The following is a 24,910-nucleotide window of genomic DNA, read 5'->3' as shown; positions in this document are numbered from 1 at the left end:
TGCAAGCAAAAAGAGTAGGAAATTAGGAAGATGGGGGGTGTGGATAGCAGTTCATTTGATGCATCCTTGTGTGAAATAGAGGCCGACAGGACAAAATATACAGTTGTTGTAGTCCAGGGGTTCACAAGGATGATATGAAAGATGTGTTGACAGATTATCAGAATGAGTATAAGTCAGTTAATTACTATGGAATACTTCATCTATGGAGCTGTAGATTGAAAGGAGGAAATTACATGGTCGGAAGGAAATTGAACTTATTCACCTTTTTGAAACAGCATGTGATGAGATCTGTCCATGACCATGGTAACCAGATTGACTACAATTGGGTAAGAGTGATCATGCAGTATTGATCTGAGAGGCTGCCCGAGCTGAGACTAAGTTAAATGCCTCATCAGAGGTAATGTCAATTCATTTTCACGTTCTCATAACATACAGGCTGATATCCTATCTAATCTCATAGCCATATCTGTATACCAAGATTCTGCAAAACCTTAGGTATTTCCAATTCATCATCTTCTGTTCTCACATCAGTTCCTGTCATGCCTGTTATAGCAATATTCTCATCATGGATGATAGATCCTTTCAAAGGGGTCACTCACTAACTCAACTATTTTGTCTGTTCCTCTCATATCACTGCCATCAGTACTAACTAAAGTTATCCTTCCATAGTCATTCTTCCTTTTACTTGCTGCATAGCAAAAGTTTCTTTGAGATTTCCTTTAGCCTTCTCAGCTAATTTCTTCTCATAATCTGATTTTGCCCTCTTTACCATGCTGGTCACCTTTGTTCTTATACACCCCTCACAACATTCTCTCTCTCTAACTCTTACCTGATTTATTAGACCTTGGGTATACAGTCTAATACTGCTTCTTTCAGGTACTCCTTGACCATCTCCATCCACTACTAACATCCTTCCCTTGCAGATTCTGTTCATGCCACTATTTTGAGTTGCATCCTAACCTTTTCATAATCATCTGCCCTGTTGGTCCACATACACCTCTTAACCAAAAATTCCATAGGTTGGCATCATCCCAAGTCGATACTGCATACTCACTCTTATCCAATTGTAGTCAGTTTTGCTAACCATGGTCATAAGATGAGAAGATCTTTCAAACGCCTCATCAGAGGCAGACATTGCCTTTGATAATGCGTTTAACTTGGTTTCAGCTCAGGTAGCCTCTCAGGTCAATACTGAATGATCACTCTTACCCTGTAGTCAGTTTGGCTACCATGGTCATGGACAGATCTCATCCTTTAGTCTTCATTTAGTTTAATTTCATTTCTTCCACTTATTGTTTTATGCAGTAGTAAAGGTATTGGAAAAGTTAGTCAAAAACAGGAACGAATGAATAAGAATACGATACTTTGTGTTAACGGTATGCCATTATTAATTAGGCCTGTGCAGTTTACCAACTTTTTATAATAGAGTGATGGCTTTGTTGAATAAAGGAAATAATTGCACAATGATACATCTGTATTTGATAAGGTATTTGACAGGATGCCACATAGATCTCTGTTACTCAGAAGGAAGGAAGGAATGGAGATGAATATGAAACTGATGAATGTGAGCACAAAAATGGCTGACAGACAGATACCATAGAGTAGTATATGGAGGAGCAGAATCCAGGAGAAGACAGATGAATAGAAGTGCTGCAGGGCCATCTTGAAGAAGTAGACCACTGCACTTTAATTTAAACATTAATTATGTAGGAAATTATTTGAAGAGAAATATTAAGTTGTTTCTTCCAGACATAAGGCACTGCTAATAATCAAGACACTTGCTGGATGATTTAAATAGGATGATAGTATAGTCAAAAGATAATGGGTACTTGTTTAATGTGGCAAATTAAGTATTTTGGAATAAAAAGATTACAAATCTGCATTCTGTTTTTATGCAGCTGTACCCCAGGAACTTGGTTGATGTTTTGTGGACATATTGAAGAAGTGGCAAAGGTAGCTTATTATATTACTTTACTTGGTTACTGAAGAACATACTGACATGTACTCATATGATACAGTTTAATGGAATAATTACAGCACAAAGAAAAATAATTAAACAGCAGGTTTAATCATTTCAGTATTTCATCTCTGTCACTGAGACATCTTCAGGAATACAATGTTAATATTTTAATAATACACAAATAAAAAGTGGAAGAAATGAAATTAGACTAAATGAAGACTAAAGTCTTATGAGGAGCTCCCTCTATGGATGTTGTTGGCCATCCTTAGATGATATGCAGAAGGCCTAAGAATTAAAGTTTCCCAAATCTTTGGAAGTTTAGTACAACCATATTTATTAAGATTAGGCTAGTTTATTAAATCTGCTACTGATTCTAACCCATCTGATTCTGTGCAAGGTATCCAAGGCATGGTCTGCTAGATCTGACTGACCATAGTTGTGATGGTGGATGTATTTTTTGTGTTCTTCTGGGTGGATGTTAGCAGATCTCCCTGTTTGAGCCTGACATGATAAATTGCAAGAACAAGGAACCTTGTAAACACCTGGAATAGAGAGAGGAGGAAGTGGTTCCTTACAAGAGTAAAGAAGGAGAGTATAAACCAGCACCTAAGCCCAAATACTCATTTACCCTTTCATGTCGACATAATGAAGTTATCATTTCTCTTTATAAGAATCTGAAAGGGCCATATCTGGATTGCTGTGCATGGGTCTAGCCACCTTGGTTTCTTAGGGATGAGGAAGTGATGGAGAAGATTCAGAAGTGAGTGATCAAGAAGGAGAGCAGCCTGTGGAATGCTCCTTATGAGGATAGGTTGAGTGTTTGTAGGTTGCAGAAAATGGTTCATAGGCAGAAAAGAAGCATAGGATAGAAAAACATAAGTTCATGGTTTGATGGTTCTATACGATTGGTGCAAAGGAAATATTTCAGCACTTAGCTATAGAGACCAGAATATTCCTCAAGGGCTCACTGTTGTGAGTATGGTAGTAGTAACCTAAGGTACCTGATGTTGGACCATACCTTACTTCAAGTAATGTATGCATGTTATATTATTATTATTACTATTTACGGCATCTCCATGAAGTCCAGAGACTCATCGCGGGAGACCCATATCAACCATGATACACATAAATCCTATCATACCTCTTCTTGAATCTATTCACCATCAGGGAACTCACAACCAATTCTGATAATCCATTCCACTCACTTACCACTCTTCATGCAAAAAATCTGGTCCTCACACCCTTGCTAGCCTCACTCTTACACAACTTCCATGGATGGCCCCTAATTTTCTGACTATTTGTCATATATTGAAAAATTTCTCTTCTATCGATTTTTATAAAACCCCTTTAATATGTTAAAAGTTTCTATCATGTTCCCCCTTTTCCGCCTGTCAACTAAACTTGGTAACCCACAAACCTTCAATTTCCAATTGTCCTCGTAGGGAATATTCCACAGACCTGTCACCATTTTGGTCACTCATCTCTGAATCTTTTCGACCACCTCCTGGTCCTCAAGAAACCCAGGTGACCAAATCTGTGCACAGTAGTCAAGATATGGCTGAATCATAGCCTTATAAAGAGAGATAATAACTTCCTTATCTTTACTTGTTAGTGTGTTTTTCAACATCCAAGTAATTTCTTGAGTTTTATTTTATAAAATTTTGTAATATGCCCTCTGAATTTTAACTCTTTGTCCACCATTATCCCCAGGTCTTTAGCCTCATCAATTTCCTGCAAACCAATACTATCAATGTGATACATCATATGCAACCTTTTCAACCCAAACTGGAATTGTTTTTATTTATTTTTTATTTTATTTAAATCATTGTATTTTATTCCAATTTATTTAAATCATCCTGCAGGATATCTACATCACCTTTCTCAACTGTTGCTTTCCCCAGTTTTGCATCATCAGCAAACAACTGCATATTCCCTCTTAAATCTTTCCCTATGTCATTGGTATACAAATTAAAGAGTAGTGACCCTAATACTGAACCCTGAGGTACTCCACTAGTTACCATCATTCTTCTAGACTCCACCCCACCATATACTACTCTCTGGTGTCTGTCCATCAACCCTATCCATGCTACTAGCCTCATATCCATTCCTATCCTCTCCAGTTTATTTGTAATATTGTTCCATTTGCTATTCTGTCAAATGTCTTGGCAAAGTAGAGCATTATCATGGTGATTACCTTTATCCAATTCTGACGTCAGTTTATCATAAAATGTGAATACGTTACTTAGACAGGACCTACCCTTTACAAAGCCATACTACCCATATAGAGTATAGCATCCCTATCCACCCATTGTTGTATTTTACCTTTCACCAACTTTTCCAATACTTTAACAACCACTCACAATATATTAATTGGTCTTTAGTATTACATGTAGACTAGTCCCTACTCTTCTTTCTCTGTTTTTTTTCTTGCTCCTTCCTCCCAGTGCTATTAGAGTATTCAAGGGCTAGGGGTGAAACTTTTCTGTTTCACTTGTCTTAATCTCAACTGCTCCCAAGCCACTAGGACATATTCTTAGATCTGGATCAGCAGAAGACGGCAGGATGATACATAGAGGATGGCGGTGGAAGAACCCACAAGTCAATGGCGGCATTCCTTAGCCCCAGTGAGCCCTTCGCATTAGGTGGCAACCACCTGTAAAACTAAAGCCATTATCTAAAACTCCCAGTCATGAAAAGTATAAGAAAATGGTCAAATAAAAATGCTAGGGCTTCCCCCCTCAAGCAACAGAAATTATGAAGATGCAAGAAATGCTAGTGAGTAACCACAAAGTGACAGAGCAGTCAATTGGGCCCACCAACAGATAATAAAAATTCAGATATCAACCTGGAATGTGGGTACAATAACCAGATGCAGTGCTGAATTAGTCAACGTTTTAAATCAAAGATGCATCAACCTCTGTTGTATTCAAGCAACAAAATGGAGGAGATCCAAATCAAGGAATATTGGAAATGTATATAAACTCATCTACCATGGCACGGTAGCAAATTGTAGCAGAATTGGTGTTTTGCAATCAACAGTGAACTAAAGGAGCATGTTGTGGAAGTTATCTGAATAAGTGATCGCATAATCACTGTTAAATCATCATTCAATGAGCAATCAAGGAAAAGAAGGAGTAACCATAGTATTCAACACTAAATACGAGGCTAATCTTCTTGAATAGCAGGCAGTCTCAAGTAGAGTGATGTGGGCAAATATGAGAATGGGGAACTGGACAATGAGACTTATTTGTGCCTATGGCCCCACAGAAGGTTCTACTAAGGTTGACGTGGAGGAATTTTTTTTATACTTTAGAGAAAGCAACTGACACAATGAAAAAGGAAAGGTTGGTCCTTGTTGGGGATCTAAATAGCTGAGTGGGAAATGATTGTGAGACATACAAAAATATTTTGGGAAAATTTGAAATGGTCAGAAGCCATATCTATTCTTGTCCTGCAATTGCTGCTGCTCTACAGAAAATTGACAATAACCCTAGAGAAAAGCTCTACTCCAGATTGCCAAAGCAGTTCTACAGTTCCACAGTCATATCTAGAAATTCTTCAATGGACTAAAAACAACATTGATGCCATCTGTTCATGCCCCTAATCTTTCTCAGGACTCTCACATCTGCAGTCTTTGGTCAAGTGTTTTACTTCTAACCCATCTCTCAGATCCATAAGTTAAAATTGGTTTGGACACCATGTTGTATACAGCTAATTTAGTCTTTTGACCAATTATTCCATATAAATTTATTCAGTTGACTTCCTACCATACCAGCTTGTTGATTCTGTTGTCTAATTTCATATTTAATTTACCACCTTCACTAAAAATCGTGCCTAAGTAGCTCAAATATTTTACTTGTTCTATAGGTTCTCCATTCACAATGTAGTTGATATTTTCAGTGCTTCTGCCTATTTTCATTGTCTTTGTGTTATTATTGCTGACCTTCATATCATATCTATTACAACAGTTATTCAATTTAGTCAGGGAATTTTGTAGACTTTTCCATTTTCTTTGTCAGCTGCCTGTTCTAATGACTCAAAAAATTCCTCCACTTCTTCCTTAGAGAACCTTCTGTGGGACCATAGGCACAAATGTTTCATTGTCCATGTCCCCATTTTGAAGTTTGCCTACATAACTCTACTTGAAACTGCCTTCCAATTAAGAAGTTTATCTTCATGTTTGGTGTCGAATGCTATTGCTACTGCTTCCTTTCCCTTGATCTTTATTGCCTGAAAGTAACATCCTATACTTATTATTTGGTAAGTAATAATAATAAAAAAAATTAAAAAATATATTTATATATATTTATAATGTCATACTCTACAGATCATCCGATAGATACAGCATCTTGTTAGTTTCTGGAGAACTTATGACTTCATAAAATACTATTCTTGGTTTTAATAGTAAGCATATATGTATAAAAAAAAAGCTTAATGATGCATTATTGTAATCAGACTTTCCCATATTTTTGATAATGATAGGCAGTCTTTCTGATTCAAGTTCGGATGGTGAAACAATTGAGCCAATCCAGATTTAGCAGAGATTATTAGCATCTTCACTGGTTTCTCCATACTTCCAAACAATAGATACCCTATTTAGATTTCCTTTTTAGCATCTAAAAAAACTTATTTAGCCTTTCCAGTAAAGATGCTAATAATTTTCACTTAGAAGTTTCTTCCATCCTATTTAAATCCGAGCTTCGACCACCACTACCATTTCACCATCCAAAAAAAAAAAAGCTTTACATTCCTTAAGAGTCAACAGTCACCTTATTATCACCAAAGCAGGCAAGGGGGAAAGCTATAGTAGTCATGGATCTGGCAAATTACAAAACAAAAATTTCTCTTTTACTATGAGATCATTCCAACTTACCAGGAAATGGATCATAACCACCAACAGGCAACTTAAGAAATTAAATTCCCTTCTAGACGAAGGTATAGGTCTGGATGCAATCACCATAGAAAAGCTAAAATCTTATTTTCTAAGAACACCTAGGTTCTATGGTTTACCAAAGATCCATAAAAAAGACACTCCTCTCTGTCCAATTGTAGACTGTATTGATTCTCATACATATCTCTTAGCCAAATATTTAGCAAATCTACTGAAATCACATATTGGCAAGTTTCACTCGTTATAAAAATTCTTCAGATTTCCTTGACAAATTGAAAAATGTTTCCACACAATCCACTAATCTTATGGTTTGATATAGAATCCGTATTTATGAATGCCTCCCAAGGAGACATTGCAGCTACTTTCGGAAACATTCCCACAAGATATAGTAAAACTATTCAAATTTGTGATGCATTCTGGATACTTTGTTTGTCAAAACAAATTTTATAACCAAGTGAAAGTAACTGCTATTTGAAGTCCACTCTCCCCTGTCAACTTTTATTTAGAGCAAGGTTTCCCAAACTGTTTTCCCTGTGGCCTGGTTATTTTAATACTTCATCTTAATGACCCACTAAAATTTTTATGGCCAATAGACAAAATAAAACAGATTTGAATGTTCATAGAGTTTCATTTATTATTATTATTATTATATAATATTATTATAATCCTTTGGAGAAAGATTAAGACTCATCATATGCAAATGCAAACAAAGTATTCTGGCAGATCATCCACCACCTTCGAGGGAGGAAATAGCAAGGGCAGTTAAGGCCTCTGATGGTGCACTTTTAACAACCGAGAAGGATATCTTCCACAGATGGAGGGAATACTTTGAGAGCCTTCTTAACCCAGGTGACCCAGCATTTGTGGACATCTAAGAGGTGCAGATCGGGGCAATGACTAGTCTCACAGCAGAAGAGGTCCATTTAGCAATAAAATTGCTAAAATTGGGCAAGGCTGCTGGTGATGATGAAATTTGGCCAGAAAACAGCAATTATCATGGCATCTCTCTCTCTCTGCTCAGCCTGTCTGGGAAAGTATATGCTAGGTGCTTGGAAAGAAGGTGCAGGAGCATAGTTGAGTCAAAATTACAGGAAGAACAATGTGGCTTTCATCCTGGTAGAAGCCCAACTGACCAAATCTTCACTTTAAGGCAAGTCTTCAAGAAATCTTGGAATATGCCAAGAATGTCTACACATGTTTTGTGGACTTGGAGAAGGCATATGACTGGGTTCCTTGGGATAAGCTTTGGCAAGTAGTATAGGAGTATGGAGTCCTTGTATGAATGCCCAGATTTTTGTGTCAGGGTAAACAGCACAAAGTCAGAACCTTTCACAGTCTCCGTTGGCCTCCGCCAAGGGTGTGTTCTGTCACCCTTCATTTTCATAATATTTATGGACTAGATTGATAGGCACAACTGAGGTAGTGAGTGTGTCAGAATTGGAAGATGTAGCATTTGATGTCTGCTTTTTGCAGATGACCTAGTTCTGTTTAGCTCTTCCATAGATGACCTCCAGCAGACCCTGGAAAGGTTTGTAGCTGTGTGTGCAGAAGCTGGAATGAAGATCAGTGTGGCCAAAATCAAAACATTTGTGGTTTCAAGACAACCATCCCAGTGCACTCTACATGTGAGTGGAGTCCCACTGAGGCAGGTGGAGAAGTTTAAAAACCTTGGGTCCATATTCATGACTGATGGAAAGTGGGATGTACAGCTAGATACTCGGATTGCACTTGCTTAACTCAGCAAGTGCAATATTGTGGGAGCTTGGCCATTTGGTAGTATTGAAGCAGGAGTTAAGCCAGAAGGCAAAGCTGTCTGTCTTCAATACAGTCTTATGTCCCCATCCTCACCTATGGTCATGAGAGTTGGGTAATGACTGAAAGAATGCAGACACGAATCCAAGCGGCTGAAATGAGGTTCCTTCAAGGGGTTGCGTGGCTGACAAGACTTGACAGAGTCAGAAGCTCTGCAATTCGGGAAACCCTCAATACTCAACCGTTGCTTCTCCGTGTCGAGATATCACAGCTACATTGGTACGGGCATCTGGTCAGGCCACAAGAAAGGCTCCCCCAGCAGGCCTTCTTTGCCAAGCCATAGGGTGGGAGGCCACATGGAAGGCCAAGGACTCGCTGGATAGATTATATCCAAAACCTTGGGTGGATACATTTGGGAGTCCCACCTGAGCTTGGTGGCGAAGGATCATGACCATTGGAAGTTCCTCTTGCAAGTGCTGCCCCCCCCAACCCAATTAGGAAAGGTGGGCTTTGAAGATGTATGTATGTATGTATGTATTATTATAATAAAGAAGCATTTACTCTTACAAAAATATAAAGAAATTAAACTAAAGCCAAGTAATTTATTAATGAGAAGTGTGATGTTATTTGTTAACTAGAAACTTCAGGTTTGGAGGAAAAGATAACTTTATTCTTAAATCCAGTTTGACTTCCAATCAGTTTCTATATTTATTTTTTAGAAAAACCAGTGTTGAAAAGCCTGTTTCGCACTTATAGGTGATAAAAGGCATTAGAAATTTTATCGCTTTTTCTGCTAAAACTGGGTACTCCTGATGGCAAGACAGCCAAAAATCAATCAGTGGTATTGTGTTGAAGATGTCGTTGAGTGCTGTATCACATGACAGTTCAGTTATAGATTCAATATCTGAATCCGGCAATTCTGTCTCCGCCAGACCGCCAAACGATTCGGCTGGTGCCACGGTTGCCACTGCGTAGCCTCGCTATTAGTTGAGCTACTTTACCGCGAACAAAGAGACTGTGAAATAGCAACATGGACGGGGCATGTTTTTTGTCTCTATTAATTAAATTATTTATTCATTAGTCCCGATTAAACGCTATTTACTTGTATTTTAGAGTTTTGTGAAAAAAAGAAATCCCAAAAATGAAACTCCTAGATTTTCAAGAGTTTTTTAGACGAGCCGGCATTTGGCTTTCGCGACCCGGTGCCAGGTTGTGACCCACCATTTGGGAAATGCTGATTTAGATCATCTAGAAGACATCTTTTTTCATCCATACACCCTCAATCTTCATTTTGGATTTGGTATATTGATAACAATTTTTGCTGTGTGGCTTCACAGTAAAGAAACTTTACCGACATTTTTAGCTACTATAAATTCTTCACATCCTCATATCAAATTCACTATGGAAATTGAAAGAGACAACAAATTATCTTTTCTAGACATTCTCATCTGTTCACCATCTGGTGATTTGACCACATCAGTGTATCTGAAGCCTACTTTCCCTGGATGCTACATTCTTCAGCAATCTGCCCATCATCCTTCTCAAAAGACAGGAATTATAAAATCTTTAATTTGACAAGCTAAGACTAATTGTTCTACTTCTCATCAATTACATGAAGAACTTTCTAATATCAAACAATATATGAAATTAAATGGCTTCTCAGAAAGGACTACATAACATTTGCATCTGTTTGACTCCTACAAACCTAACTTAAACAACAAGGACAGAGTACATGGAGTACCAAACCAATACATCTCAGGCATTCTGAACTGATTTCGAGAATTCTGAAGAAATATGATTTAGTGGCTACTTTTATACCTATCAATAAACTCTTAACTTATTTCCCCTCTTCAAAAGATAAATGCTCTCCAATGTCTCTCCCAGGTGTATAGCAAGTTCCTTGTGACTGTCTTCTATCCTACTTTGGACAAACTGGATGCTCAATAGAAAAGAGAATACAAGAACATCAATCGTATATTTCCCATTTCCCACAGAAATCTGATAAATCTAGATTAGCTCAACATGGAATAGACACAGACCACAACATTCTTTGGTCTGAAACATTGCTACTACATCACTGTCGATACAGATATGAACATTTATTTAAGGAGAGTGCTGGAGCCTTGCTTCACTGCCAGATCTTAAATCGGAATGACTACCTATCATTATCAAACATATGGAAAAGTCTGATTAGAATAATGCTTCATTATGTTTTTTTATTTTAATTTCTATTAAAACCAAGAATGGTATGGTACTTTATGAAATCATAAGGTCTCAAGACAAGATGCTGCATCTATCAGGTGATTCTGTTATTATTATATTATAAAGTCTATATATATATATATAATATCAAAATCTCTATTTTTAGAAAACCCACACACACAGAGACAGATACCTTCATGCTTCTTCCCATCACTATCCTCTGCAAAAATTTGGCATTATTTCAACCCTGGCACATCGAGCCAAATCTTTATTAACAGACGAAACAGAGATTGAAAATGAATTTATTACTAAAAAGGACTTTTGTCAACAATGGTTTCTCTCTTAAGAAGATTGATAAATTTATCTCTCACCGTCGTTCACCTACTATTGAAGATTCTTCTTCCCCAAGAGCATTTATATCTTTGCAATACATTAGCTTTCTCTCCCCTAAACTGGCAAAAATTCTTAAGAAATTCAACATTAGAACTTGTTTCACTACTTTCCCAAAACTTCGCTCCATACTAAGTAGACCTAAAGTAAAACATTCCCCTCTTCAGTATCCAGGTATCTACAAGATCATGTGTGAATGGTAAACCATATTATGGTCAGATGGCTAAATCTGTCCTTTTACGTATTGAGGAACACAGAAGAGACATATCCTACAATAGGACCAGAGCTAGCTCTCTCTCAAGCCACATTCTCTTCTCTGTTAACTTGGATGAAGGCCACCAACACCTCATAGACTGGTCGCAAACTTCTAATGTACACATGTGTTATGATGAGCTCGAAAGAAAGACATTCGAATCTAAAGAAATATCCCTTGATTCATCCCATATAAACAACAGCCTTAGCTACAATCTTTCTGATGCACACATTGCCACTGTTCAGTACTCACGCTCTTGTGATAGCTCACGCACGTAGTCAACTTCAATTGGAACTCCAGCACGCATTCCTGTTCAAACTGTAATACGGTCTTTTATATTAGATCTGTTGATATAATTTTATAATGTCTCTGTTATTTTTTATATAATTCTTTGTCTTTGATACCTGAAGAAGTTGATTTTTTCAACAAAACTAGTAGTATCTCAGCATTAAACTTTATTCTTTTTTATTCTCTGTATTATAGTCATTCAAACTAATTTATTTTTCATAACATTATCTACTGAGTAAATATGAACACCGATATATATATATATACATACATACATATAGGATTTGAAATTGGAAGTGATCACGATTTAGTTTTGAACAGGATAAAGTTGAATTTCCTATTGAACAGAAGAACATCTAAGAAAGTTTTAAAGTGAATAAAAGTTGAGCATTTCTCAGATGTGAACTGTAGACTAAAATACACAAACATTATTCAAGAAAAAACGAAAGAGTTTGAGAACAGGAACCAAATCTTTGAGATTCAGTGGCAAGTGCTGAAGAAAACATTGATTTATTCAACCAGAAAGGTATGTATTGAGGTTGTCTGCAAGGATAGAAAAATCTGAACTCCATGGTGGATACAGGAAGTTAAGGAAATGAAGGAAAAGAAGAAACCATATCGAAAGTTCCTGGCGAATAAGCCAGCTTTTTCTCTTAGAGAATACAGAGACAAATGTAATAAACACTGTGTAAAACAAAACAAAACAAAAGTCATTTGACAACTTTGGTAAGAACATAGAGTATAAATATCAGGAAAATGGAAAAATAGTCTGGAGGTTGTTGAAAAAGCTCAGAAATGGAGGAAAGAGTGCTGTAAAAAAGAATTACAGATGATTGAGGTGGCATGAAAACTATAGAAAAAGATATCCTTGATGTAAGGAGTAATTACTCTGAAAAATTGCTAAATGAAACAAGCATTGATATCACAGGAGTAAAAACACTCAAGGCATACAATCAGGAATACATATCCATACTTGAAGTAGAAAAAGCCATCAAAAACCTGAAATATGGAAAAGTAGCTGGAGTAGATGATATTTGACCAGAAATGCTCAAGTTTGGAGGTATAAAAGTCTTGCACTGTTCAGACCAATTTTAACTCGTGGATCTCACAGCTAGGTTAGAAATAACTTTACGAAAGACTAGAGACCACATATATGAGAGGCCTGAGAAAGATTAGGGGTGTGAACAGATGGCATCAATGGCAGTATCATATTAAAAACAAGGATATTAGGAAAGAACTTAACAGTTCACATCCTGGAATGTGTTAGCAGAGCTAATCTAGGTGGTATGGTCACTTAAACAGAATGGGAGAGGAAAGATTAGCAAGAGGAAAGATCACAAACTTGCAGAGTGTTCTCTGCAAGTTTGTGAGGAAAAAGACACAGAGGAAGACCAAGATATAGGTGGATTGATACAGCAAAAGTGCCTTAAAAGACAGAAATATAAGATCTGATAATTTTGGAGTCTTGACAGATAACAGATTTATTTGGAGGAAAATTGAGATAAGAAGTTAGTAATGATATAAGTTTTTCATGTAGTATTATCATAATATCCTGTACATCTCTTGAGGGTACATGTCAGGAATTTGATGATGATATATTTATTTTATTTTTATAGTTATGATTAGCCTTTACTCAGTTATAACATAATGTTGCTGGAAATATAACATTGCATGGCTTATTATATTTCAAATAAATCCATTGGGTGCATTCTACCTTGTATCAACTGTTTTTCCCACTGAAGATGGTCTGTAAATTTCAGAACTGAAATATACAGCCTTATAATCAAATCAATTTTACTTTTGCCTTGTGTTTTCATGTAAATAATTCATATATCTTGTTTCTCTTGTTACTGCAATATCTTCACCTGGATGACATGTCCTTGCAAGGTGTTCACTTAGTAATTCAAGTACATCTTCTTCAGCTACTTTCGTACCATCAGCATTCTGAAAAATTATTCTTCCATATACAATCGTTCTTCCTTTTCCAATGCTTTAAAATACACAATACTTTAGCAGTAATTACATTGTTATATAGAAACAAAATTTGATCAATAAATAAACAATATAAAGAATAAAAACAAGTGAAATCAGATTCATGCGAAGAACTGCAAAATACACATTATTAAACAAAAAAAAGGAACAAAGATATTTTAAAACAACTAAAAATAAAATCAATAGAAGAAAAACTAAACAAATACAAAGAAAATTGGATAGAACATGTAAACAGAATGGCCACCACCCGATATCCTAAACAATTAATAAAGTATAAACCAATTTGAAAGAGAAGGCCAGATAGACCTCACGAGGATATTAGATAGATAATGAGACTAAAACAAATCCACATTGTCTATACCCATATTTAGCATTATGATATATATATATATATATATTTACACACACACACAGGTGCTCTGAAAAGTTCTCAGCCTAACAATGAAAAAAATGAATTTATAATTTCAAAATTATTTTTATTTTTCAACATAATCTCCCTTAAGACTAATACAATTATTCCAGTGATGCTCTAGTACCATTATCCCATCCCTTTAGTGGTTCTCAGTAAGATCTGCAAAATACTCCTCTACAGCTGCAATCACCTCTTGATTCGAAGAAAAACACTGACCAGTGAGGAAGATTTAGTTTTGGGAAGTGATAGAAATCAGAGGGAGCCAAATCTGGGGAATAGGGTGGATGTTCCAACAATTCATAGTGCAGATCCCTTAATTTTCCCATTGCCAAAACACCTTTGTGGACAGATGCATTATCCTAATGAAAGGTGATTTTTTCTTCTGATAAAAAACAGGTCTTTTATCAAGAATTTTTTTCATCTAGTCTGGTTAAAACATTGGAATAATATTCCCCAGTTATTGTTTTACCCTTTTCAAGATAATTAATTAAAAAATGCCTTTAGCATCCCAAAACACCGATGCCATGCTCCTTCCTGATGATGGAACCAACTTTGTCTTCTTTGGTGCTGAACAACCGGCTTCTGTCCACTGTTTTGACTGCTGTTTGGATTCTGGTGTGTAATGGTGAATCCATGTCTCATCCATAGTAATAAATCCATGCACAGAATCAGTTTTATTCTTGTTAAAACACTCCAAGCACTTGGAAGTTTATTTTGCACATGGTTAGACTATAATAAATTTAGTTTAATCCTTTATCCAAGTGTAAGCAAACAAAGTTTGCGCCTGAAAATATCTACAGGACTGAGGTAAGGTGGTACATCCCTTGGCAACTCTGACCTCAAATATGACCTCTCCATTGCTTCTGGCTTAGTATCACCACTCTGAGTCCACCTCCCACTGACGAGACCTCAATAAAGGTCGAAACTGGTCTGGGTAATGGCCCTTCCCTTAATGCATAGCAGTATACATGTCCGCAAGGAGATGTGCTTTGCATTATGGGAGATACTGAGATAAGGAGTGATGAGAGCTTGATCCACCTTTGCTATGAGTTGCCAAGGGATGAACCACCTTACCTCAGTCCTGAAGATATTTTCAGGCACAAACTTTGTTTGCTTACACTTGGATAAAGGATTAAACTAAATTTATTATACTCCAAGCACTGTTCAGAGATTTTCATGTGAGTGCGTTTTTGATCTGCTGTGAGCAAGCTTGACACCCATCTTGCACAAAGATTCTTCATGCAAATTATATCCTACATGTTCTTTTGAAATACCTATAGTCTCAGCAGTTTCACGCACTTTGACGCGCCGGTCATCCAATACCAAATCGTGCACTTGATCAATGATTGCTGACGTTGTTACACTTTTTGGATATCCTTCACTTGGATCATCTTCAAGGCTGGTACGCCCACATTTAAACTTGGCAGTCCATTTCTTAATTGTCGAAAACGAAGGAGAAGAGTGCCTATAAACTCTTATGAAACATCGAATGAATTTCCTTTGGCATTAAACCTTCTTTTACAAAGAATTTTATAACTGCACAATACTCAATTTTATCCATTTCAAGGGATACAGACAACACTTTTGTTTCAGACAGCCATATAAAACAAACTACTTGATAGAATGACTTGCAATTTCACATTGCCATCTATGGTCGAGGCCGAGAACTTTTCAGACCACCCTCGTACATGCTATTATTGTCTGCATGTTTACATACACGTGGTTTCATTTCTGTACATAAAGACTATGTTGTGGAAACTTCCATGCATGCACCTTGTTTCATACCGTCCTCTGTTGTACTCGGTGTCCATTTTCTGTCCCTATTGCCTTATTGATCTATGCATCATTGTCTCTGTAAATAATTCTGCACCCTAAGCAGTGAAAATCTTCTGGCTATAGAAAAGCACATTAGTAAGGAGTGAAGTTCTGTGGAGTCTTAGTCTGAGAAAACTCTCACAACGAAGGTCATGTCTTAAGCTTTTAAGCTGATAGACAATGACATAGCACTCTTTGATGAACATGATTCTCGCCACATGAGGAGTTCTAAAGGGAAAGGGGAGATGGAAAACATTCTTAAATGTTATAAGGATGTCTACAATCATAAGCTGAAAACTGCAAGTCAGGTTTCCAGTGAGAGATTCTTGAAACAAGCAGCCTTCAACCATCATCATGCCAGCTAAAGAAGATGTGATCAAGATGTAGTTAGGATGTATTAATCTTGAAAATAAAGAACTATATTAATTATTTATTTTATACTTATATGTACTGAATATTTTATTTACTGCTCTTAGGCCTTAATGTATGAAAAATAGGTGCATTTTTTTATTAATCTTGAAAGATGAGAATCTCACTTCTTTGGGAATGCAACCTCTATTATTCCATGTTATAAGCCTCATGTTTTTGATGTACATGATTCTCTAGAATGGAAACCCTGCATATAACAAGAGTTACATGTACTTTTAAAGTCTTTCAGGCAAGTTTAAAAAAACAACAACTTGGAATTGTGAACTGGATGTGCAGATATCAAATAAAAAAAGAATATGTATATATATCTATTACCAGTTATGTATAAAAGTAATAAGCTGTATTCAAAACTAATAATTTGATTTTCAAAATATTAAATTGGCTCAAATCTTCATTTTTTAGTTATCTGTATTGTTAAATTATGCTAGACATCCGTTTAGTTAAGTTTCTTTCTTGGTCTATAAATTATTATTATTATTACTACTACTACCCACTTGGTTGGCCTCTCAATTCATTAGTATTAATGAGTCCTTAGACACCCTAGAGTCTAAAGACTCTAGGGTGTCTAAGAAATCATTAAAGATGGGACCTTCTGTGTCACACCTGTCATATCTCTCCTTGAAGGCATTCACTGAAGATGTGCATACAACATCAGAAAGTAATCGCTTCACACACATGAGAAGAAAAACCTTGCTTACTCTCTAACCATACACACACACCCTTAGTCAGCTTCTAAGGATGATCCTGAGTTCTTCCACCACGTGACACATATTGCAAAATCTCACTTGTATCTATATTACAAGATTCCCATACCAATTTATATGTCCCAATCTGTCCTTTCATATACACAGTTCCGTAAGTCTGATATCATCTTGGTTTCTCTCTTCTGGTTCTTTTCAACCATCTCTCATCTCCTTGGACCCTATATGCCCCTGTCTGAATAGCAAACAGGGGCATATAGGGTCCCTGCCTGAATAGCAGGGGTCCAAAAATGACCTTATCAAAGGCTGTAAAGTGGACAAATAACTTCCTTATTCCTACAAGTAATGTTCTCTTCAGCATTACAGTTACTCAATATAATGACTTAACCACTTTAGCAGTGTTTGTTTGCAAGTTTTAATTAGTAATCAGAATAAGTGGAGATAAAATCATATCATTGCAAGAAAAACAACAAAAAAATACATATTTCCAACTTCATAATTTCAGTTATGAATAAAATATTAACATGAAAGTGGAATATTTATTGGCAAAGTGCACTGGCATTTTTATTTGCATAGATTATTTAATTATCCACATTCTTATAAAATACTGGGGGGGGGGCTCCCTCCCTCTGGCACCCATGCCACCCAATCCCCTGAGTTCAGGGCTGGTAAGCCGGTTCTCCTTCGGTTCTGATGACATGAGACAACAATGTGTTTGTCTCATTAAAGCAAACACATTGTTGGACGTTTCAAAACAATGAAGAGACAAAAAACTTGACATAAAAACGTTTCAAATTTTTGCTTATCTTTTTATATATATAGAATAGATTTATTTTTTAAGATAAATATTTATCTTATATTAATTATATTAATAAATAAATAAATATTTTAATACACATTAGGTAGAGGAAGAAAGAGCTAGGGATGCTGAAGCTGGCAGTGAATTGGCAAAATCATTAGATGGACTGATTAAAAGAAAAGTAAGATAATGTTTCTTTGAGAGTAGTAACAAGTTGACACAGAGGAAAAAATTAACTATATGGATAACTTACATGAAAACTAATGTATTATTATAAATTATTAGAATAGAAATTTGTCTCTCACACACACGCACGCATATAACAGAATAAATTAAATAGCGTGGCGTCATTGATTCAGTAAAACAGTAAGCCAGTTAATACTAAACTCCAGATAGCATAATGCAAATTAAAAAAAAAATTAAACTAAACTAAATGGTATAACTATAAATAACAGTAATTAAAACAAAACATAAAAATTAATCATGACAAGCATAGTGAATGAGCACTTTTTCCCATAATTCAGATAAATCAGACCTATTGCAAAGCATTATTGCCCTTTATTGATTTTAACACTCTGATGAACTGCTGTTATCCTCTTTATGGGAAATAATGCTTGTTTACTATTCTCATGATAACTGATTTTTTTTTTTTAATTTCATTTTTATAGGTATTATTTCTGGGAAAATTCCCATGTTACTCCTCTAAGTAAATATTATTTTTATGGCCTATTTTTGTTTGAGTTCCCCCTTTTTTATAATGTCATTGGCTTTTTACTCAAATTTTAAAGTATTACTGATTTTGATATGGACAGATATATGAAGAATATGTAGGAAGAAATCAGACATACCTTTGTGGGATGTTGCTGGCTGTCTTCTTTTTCAGTGGCATCCCAGTGTATGGCGATGTACATTCATTGTTGAAGGAAGGAAGGTATGACCTAAATGGAAAGAGGGGGGGGGTCAGAAAAGTGGGGTTTGAGAGATGTGGAAGAATTATTGGTGAGGCAAGAGGTATGTGAACTTTTTTTTTTTTTTCTGAAAAACCCGGGTTTTTTCCTATATTTTTTAAATTATTAAAGGTGGGCAGAGAATACTTTGGGATGGGTGTGAACATAGAAATTTTAGGGGAAGGAGAAGGATAGGAGAACGGGATGTGCGCTGTTTCAACAGCACGTCATCTTTTTTTTTGTTTAAATTGTTCTGGAATAACAATTGAATAACAAAAAGAATAGTAAACAATAAAAAACTCGACAACCAAAAGAAAAACAGAATACAAAATACAGGTAAAACAGAAATAGCTGTCCACGCTCTTGAACAGAAACATACCCTGCAAATCTACAAGGCCATAATAGTAGACATACAGGAAAATGAAACAATGCTTAGAATATTGGAAACGATAGCCATTAAATGTGACAAAAACTCAATAAAGAGCCACTGGCCCTACATAATTTCTGAGAGTTGGAAGCTCCATAACATAAAAATTAGGTCAAGACTCTGACCAATAAAATACAACACAGATACACCAAAGACAGAAACACCAAGCCGGCATGACATAGCCTCCACTTCCCCCACGAGCTCTGAAGAGGATGCACTGTCGAAATGGCTCACACCCCCGTTCTCTCATCCCTGATCCTATTCCATAATATCATTCTCCTTCCCCTAAAGTTTCTATGTTCACTCCATCCCAAAGTATTCTCTGCCCACCTTTAATAATTTAAAAAATATAAAAAAAACCTGGTTTTTCAAAAAAGTTTGCATACCTCTTGCCTCACCAATAATTCTCTCACATCTCTCATATTCCACTTTTCTGACCCTCCCCCCTTCCATTCAGATCATACTTTCTTCCTTCAACAATTAATGTACGTCGCCATACGCTGAGATGGCACTGAAAAAGAAGACAGACAGCAACATCCCACAAAGGTATATCCAGTTTCTTCCTATATATTCTTCATATATCTGTCCATATAAAACGTCAGTAATGCTCTAAAATTTGAGTAAAAAGCCAATGACATTATAAGAAAAGGGATACTCCTAAACAAAAATAGGCTAAATAGCCATAAAAATAAAATTTAATTTTTATTTATTTATTTATTTATTTATTTTATATTTACATCGCACTATTTGGGCTTTAGTATTAATTGACCGTTGACACCCTTACTGTATTGCTGTTGCATTGTTGAATATCTTTTCTGTTATGTTTACTTTTATTCCAATAATTTCATGATAAGTGAGAATAACTTGAAACATGGACAAAAATGTTATGGTAATAAATTATTTTTCATATAATGTTATCCATGTCATCAATTTAGTTCCTCATACAATATTGTTTATTGTTTATTGATTAATTTACTGACTAAAATTAATCAGAAAGCAGGATGGTCTGTCTTCGTCAGAAAAAAACATAAAAAACACACCCAGTATGGATAACCAAAAGCAGACTAACACAACATGTCTTGGAGGAAGACCATTTCATCAGATGGAAGAAAGCTAGAAGGTTACATCACAAATTCAATTTCAAACACAGAAACTATTTCTGGAAGCAGTGCAGTTTCTTGCATAGATTTTGATGCACTGCTCTATCTTTCCATCAGCATTAACAACAGAAATCACCATGAAGAGTGCCACTCTCACCCTCTATGCACATGAGTGTCGTTGTTCTCGCAGTCATTTTGTTCTGTCTTGAATGACTGTTTATTGTTAAAGTGCCTCTGATAATGCTAGCTAGTGAAACCTTGGCTTGAAAATAATTAATTTTAGTTTGTAAATTATTTATTTGCATTCCAGTGTATACATATTTTTTGTTCCAGAAACTTCGACATGACTCATATGATAATATTCTTGTACAAAGTTTCATGACTGTAAAGATGTTATGCTTTAAAACAATAGCTTCATATCTCTCTTTGAGGCACAACTGATAAAATAGCTTGGTTGCTAAAACTTATAAAATATCAGAACTACATTCAAACTTATAAATAAAATTTGAGCTCTTCTAAAGATCAACAAAACCACTTCTTTTCCAGGAGTTTGTTAGCATTAACCTCTCTATTGGTCATGGTGGATGAAATAGTGATAACAAATTGCACTTCTTATCCATGTTAATCAATAGGTGTTACAGAATCATATCCAGATTTTGCTGAACGTCTATAGACGTCCTAGCCGATTGGGGTGTTAATATCATATTTAAACAAGACTGTTCTTTAAGACAAAAAGCACACTGAAGATGTAGATTTAAAAAAATTTGGACTAGCTCAGCTAGTTATTGGTTGCGATCATTTTATTAAGAAATTCAAGTGCTGAATTCATTGTATATTTCAGAGATGTTTCTAGAGGTGGCATATCTTCTAAATCAAAATAATTATAGTCAAACAGATGTCTCATTTTGAACAAGGTGTGGTAACAACTTTCCTGAGCTTTAGCCCAAATGGCAAATACACAAGGTTGCCTATTTGTACGAAAATACTTGCATGCATGCATGCATGTAATCCCATAAAGTGTAATTTCATTATGTGTCTGAATGTAATGTGTTCTGTATTTTTTAGTGTCATGTTAGAAGTTTAAGAATTTTGCAAAATTTTTACAACCACTCGGCCAGCTGGCCTGGCTGGCTGAGTGGTTGCCGTATCTGCTCTCCAACCAAAAGGCTATGGGTTCGAATCCCACCGTAGGCATGGATGTTTGTCATTGTCTGTGAAAAATGCCAGTAGTGGTGATCACCGGTAGATGGCGTTGGTGTGGATGATGAAAGTAGTTGCAGTTCATTGTAGTTGGTGGGTTGAATAGTGGAGACGAGAGTTGTGGAGTAGGTGCTCTCCCTCGATGAGTCTTTGGACTCCCTGGAGGTGATATTATTATTATTATTATTATTCCGGGCAACTCCAAGGAGTCTACAGACTCATCGAGGGAGGCCCTAACATCATGTCAAGAACAACTATTCGGCATTCACACAGTATCTATCATACCTCGCCTTGAACTCATTCACTGTCATAGCACCCACAACAAACTCTGGCAGCTTATTCCACTCATTCACCACTCTCCGAGTAAAAAACCTAGCTCTAACACCGCTGCTAACCACATTCTTGCCCAGCTTCCATGTATGGCCCCTAGTCCTCCCACCACCAGTCCTATTCTCAAACATATCTTCTGGATTAATCTTATAGAAACCCTTCAGTAATTTGAATGTCTCAATCATATCACCTATTTTCCACCTATCGACCAATTTTTGCAACCCACAAATCTTCAGCCTGTTCTCATAAGGTTCATTCCGCAGACCTGCTATCATCTTGGTCACTCGTCTCTGGATCCTCCCCATCCAGAAGAAACCCTGGCTCCCATATCTGGGCACAATAGTCGAGATGGGGTCTTATCAAGGCTTGATATAGAGGAACAATAACTTGTTTGTCTCTGCTTCTTAAAGTATTTTTCAGCAACCAAGTGATTTGATGAGCTAATTTAGCCACTTTTGCAATGTGCCCCCCTGAACTTCAAATCCCTAGTCTCATCAATCTCCTGGAGTACGGTTCCACCAATGTGATATACTGCTGCTATTCTTTTCACCCCAAAATGCATAACCTTACACTTTGCCACATTAAATTGACATCCATTTTCCCTATCCCAGTCCTCCAAACTATCCAAATCATCCTGTAAAATTTTGGCATCCTGTGCACTCACCCAACTTCTTTCAAATCAACTCTGAGATTCTGATAGGTCACTAGTTAGTGCTTTCTTAAACAAACTTGAATTTATTTGTAATATTGAAAGAGGCCTAAGATTTATCCCAAATAACATAACAGAAAAAATACGTTTAGAAACCACCAACATTTTAAATCAAAACAAAACAATAACAAGCACGAATTAACAGCGATAAAATCACTAAAGTCAAATCCAAACATCTTAATAACCAGAGCAGATAAAGGAAGTGCCACTGTTATCTTAAACTGAACCACGTATGTAGAAAAAATGAATCTGCTGGGCTCAGACAATAACACATACCAATTATTAACTATAACCCAACTAATAGAATAAAAAAGAAAACAGAGAATCTGCTTAAGTCAATTACCACATGGCCTGAAGATACGATCAAAAAACAATTTCCACACTATGCTCATTCCCTGAGAATTTACGGGCTACCGAAAATTCACAAAGAAAACACATTGCTAAGGCCTATAGTCGAAGGGATTGATAGCCTGACTTATTACTTAGCCAAAAAATTAGCAGCAACACTCAAGGAGCTGGTAGGTCATTCCCCCTCCTATATCAAAAACACACAACACTTCATAAACATCATCAAAGACATTACATTAGAAAAAGATTATCTATTAGTCAGTTTTGACGTCCTGCCCACTTTACGAATGTCCCAATCAATGACACAATTCTTCTTTTACAGAACAAATTTCCTCCAGATATCACGGCGCTCTTTGCACAGGTATTACATTCTGGTTATTTTGTATGGCAAAACGCTTTCTACCTACAAAAAGAAGGCACAGCCATGGGCTCGCCATTACCCCCCGATCGCTAACTTTTATATGGAACATTTTGAACAACTTGCTTTAGGTTCCTCCCCTTTAAAACCCAAAGTCTGGCTTGGATACGTTGACGATGTTTTTGCGATCTGGTCTCATGGCCGCCAGACACTAGACACATTCCTTAGCCACTAAAACAAGCAACACAAATGCATATAGTTCACAATTAAGATTGAAAAACATAACACACTGCCGTTTCTAGATACACTTGTCACACGTCTTCCCTCGGGCAATCTTTCCTTCACTGTTTACCGGAAACTGACATATATTGGCCAATATATATACATAAACTCCTACCACCACCCAACACAAAAACTAGGTGTCAACAGTACTCTAAAAAACAGGGCTATGAAGATCTGCTCCAATGAACAGGCACTGAAAAACGAATTTAAAGTGATCAGCAATACTTTTCAAAAAAATGGATACAGCCAACACTATTAACAAAATTTTCTACAAGACCTCAATAAAAAACAAACACAAACCAGACTACAGTAAAACTATAGCCATTCCCCTATATTAAAGGTACATCAGACAAAATAAACAGAGTACTACAAAAATACAACCTCAAAGCCACTTTTAAACCTCCTGCAAAATTAAAAAGCTTACTCAACTCATCCAAAGACCCCACTCCCTCCTCTGGCCCACCCTGGAGTATACCGTATTTACTGCACCTGCAACATACCATACATAGGAGAAACAGGACGCACAATTCCTATCAGACAAAAAGAATATAAACACCACATCAAATATAATAATTATGGTGAAGCTGGCCTTTCTGATCATGCCCTGAAGAGTAAAAAAAAATTTAATGTGTTATCCTGATTAAACTTTCCCAAATTTTTGATATAGATATACAGTCATTACGATTCAAGTTAGGATGTTTTTTTTATCAGTATAATGTTATTTAAGATCATTATATGAATTACTGAATTAATATCTTTAATTATGTTTTTTTTTATTATTATTTTTATTTTTTTTGGCGATATGACATCACGCAACGTGTTCTATGTATGAATGATCAATTTCATATTCCACTTTGTTTTTTAAAACTATTCCTATGTAGCCACTGAAGATGGTCTGTAATATTCAGACTCTGAAATATTTGGCGAATTAAACATTATTCTTGTGTTAATGTGTATATATTTCTAATCATTATGTCGCAGGTATCGTTAAAAAATCATGTTTATTCATGCAATCATGAATTAAATCTAGCTTGATGTTTTTTTGTTTGTTTTTTTTTTTTTTTTCGCTAGAGGTCATGCCAGTGAGTAGCATGTGATCAAATCATTGTTTCTCTAGCTTACGGTTTGAAATGTAACACAGCTTGTCTTGTATATTTATGTATGCTCCTGATGATGATCTTGACATGAAGATCAAAACGTTGGGATAATAAAAAGAATTATTTTAACACGGTTGTAGAATCCATAATTTCAAAAATGAGTCACTAGTTAGACATGTCCGTTTTTACTCTGCTGTTGTACACTGGAACTGTAATATATTATTTCCA

The 24,910-nt window shown here is 36.0% G+C and overlaps 1 protein-coding gene across 1 annotated transcript in view; it reads left to right on the top strand.

Moving 5' to 3' along the window:
- The window catches only part of PolrMT (mitochondrial RNA polymerase), a 603,530-nt gene that overhangs the window by 419,620 nt on the left and 159,000 nt on the right, over positions 1 to 24,910 (top strand). The window contains exon 24 of the mRNA XM_090391417.1: positions 17,988 to 18,065. Within this exon, the coding sequence (XP_090247543.1) occupies positions 17,988 to 18,065 (78 nt within the window). The remainder of the gene's footprint in view (positions 1 to 17,987; positions 18,066 to 24,910) is intronic.

The sequence above is a fragment of the Typopeltis vanoorti genome, chromosome 4, assembly GCF_054136105.1.
Source record: "Typopeltis vanoorti isolate ZY-2024b chromosome 4, IOZ_Tvanoo_1.0, whole genome shotgun sequence".
In the NCBI taxonomy this organism is placed as follows: domain Eukaryota; kingdom Metazoa; phylum Arthropoda; class Arachnida; order Uropygi; family Thelyphonidae; genus Typopeltis; species Typopeltis vanoorti.
This window is presented reverse-complemented; position numbering and strand designations above follow the sequence as displayed.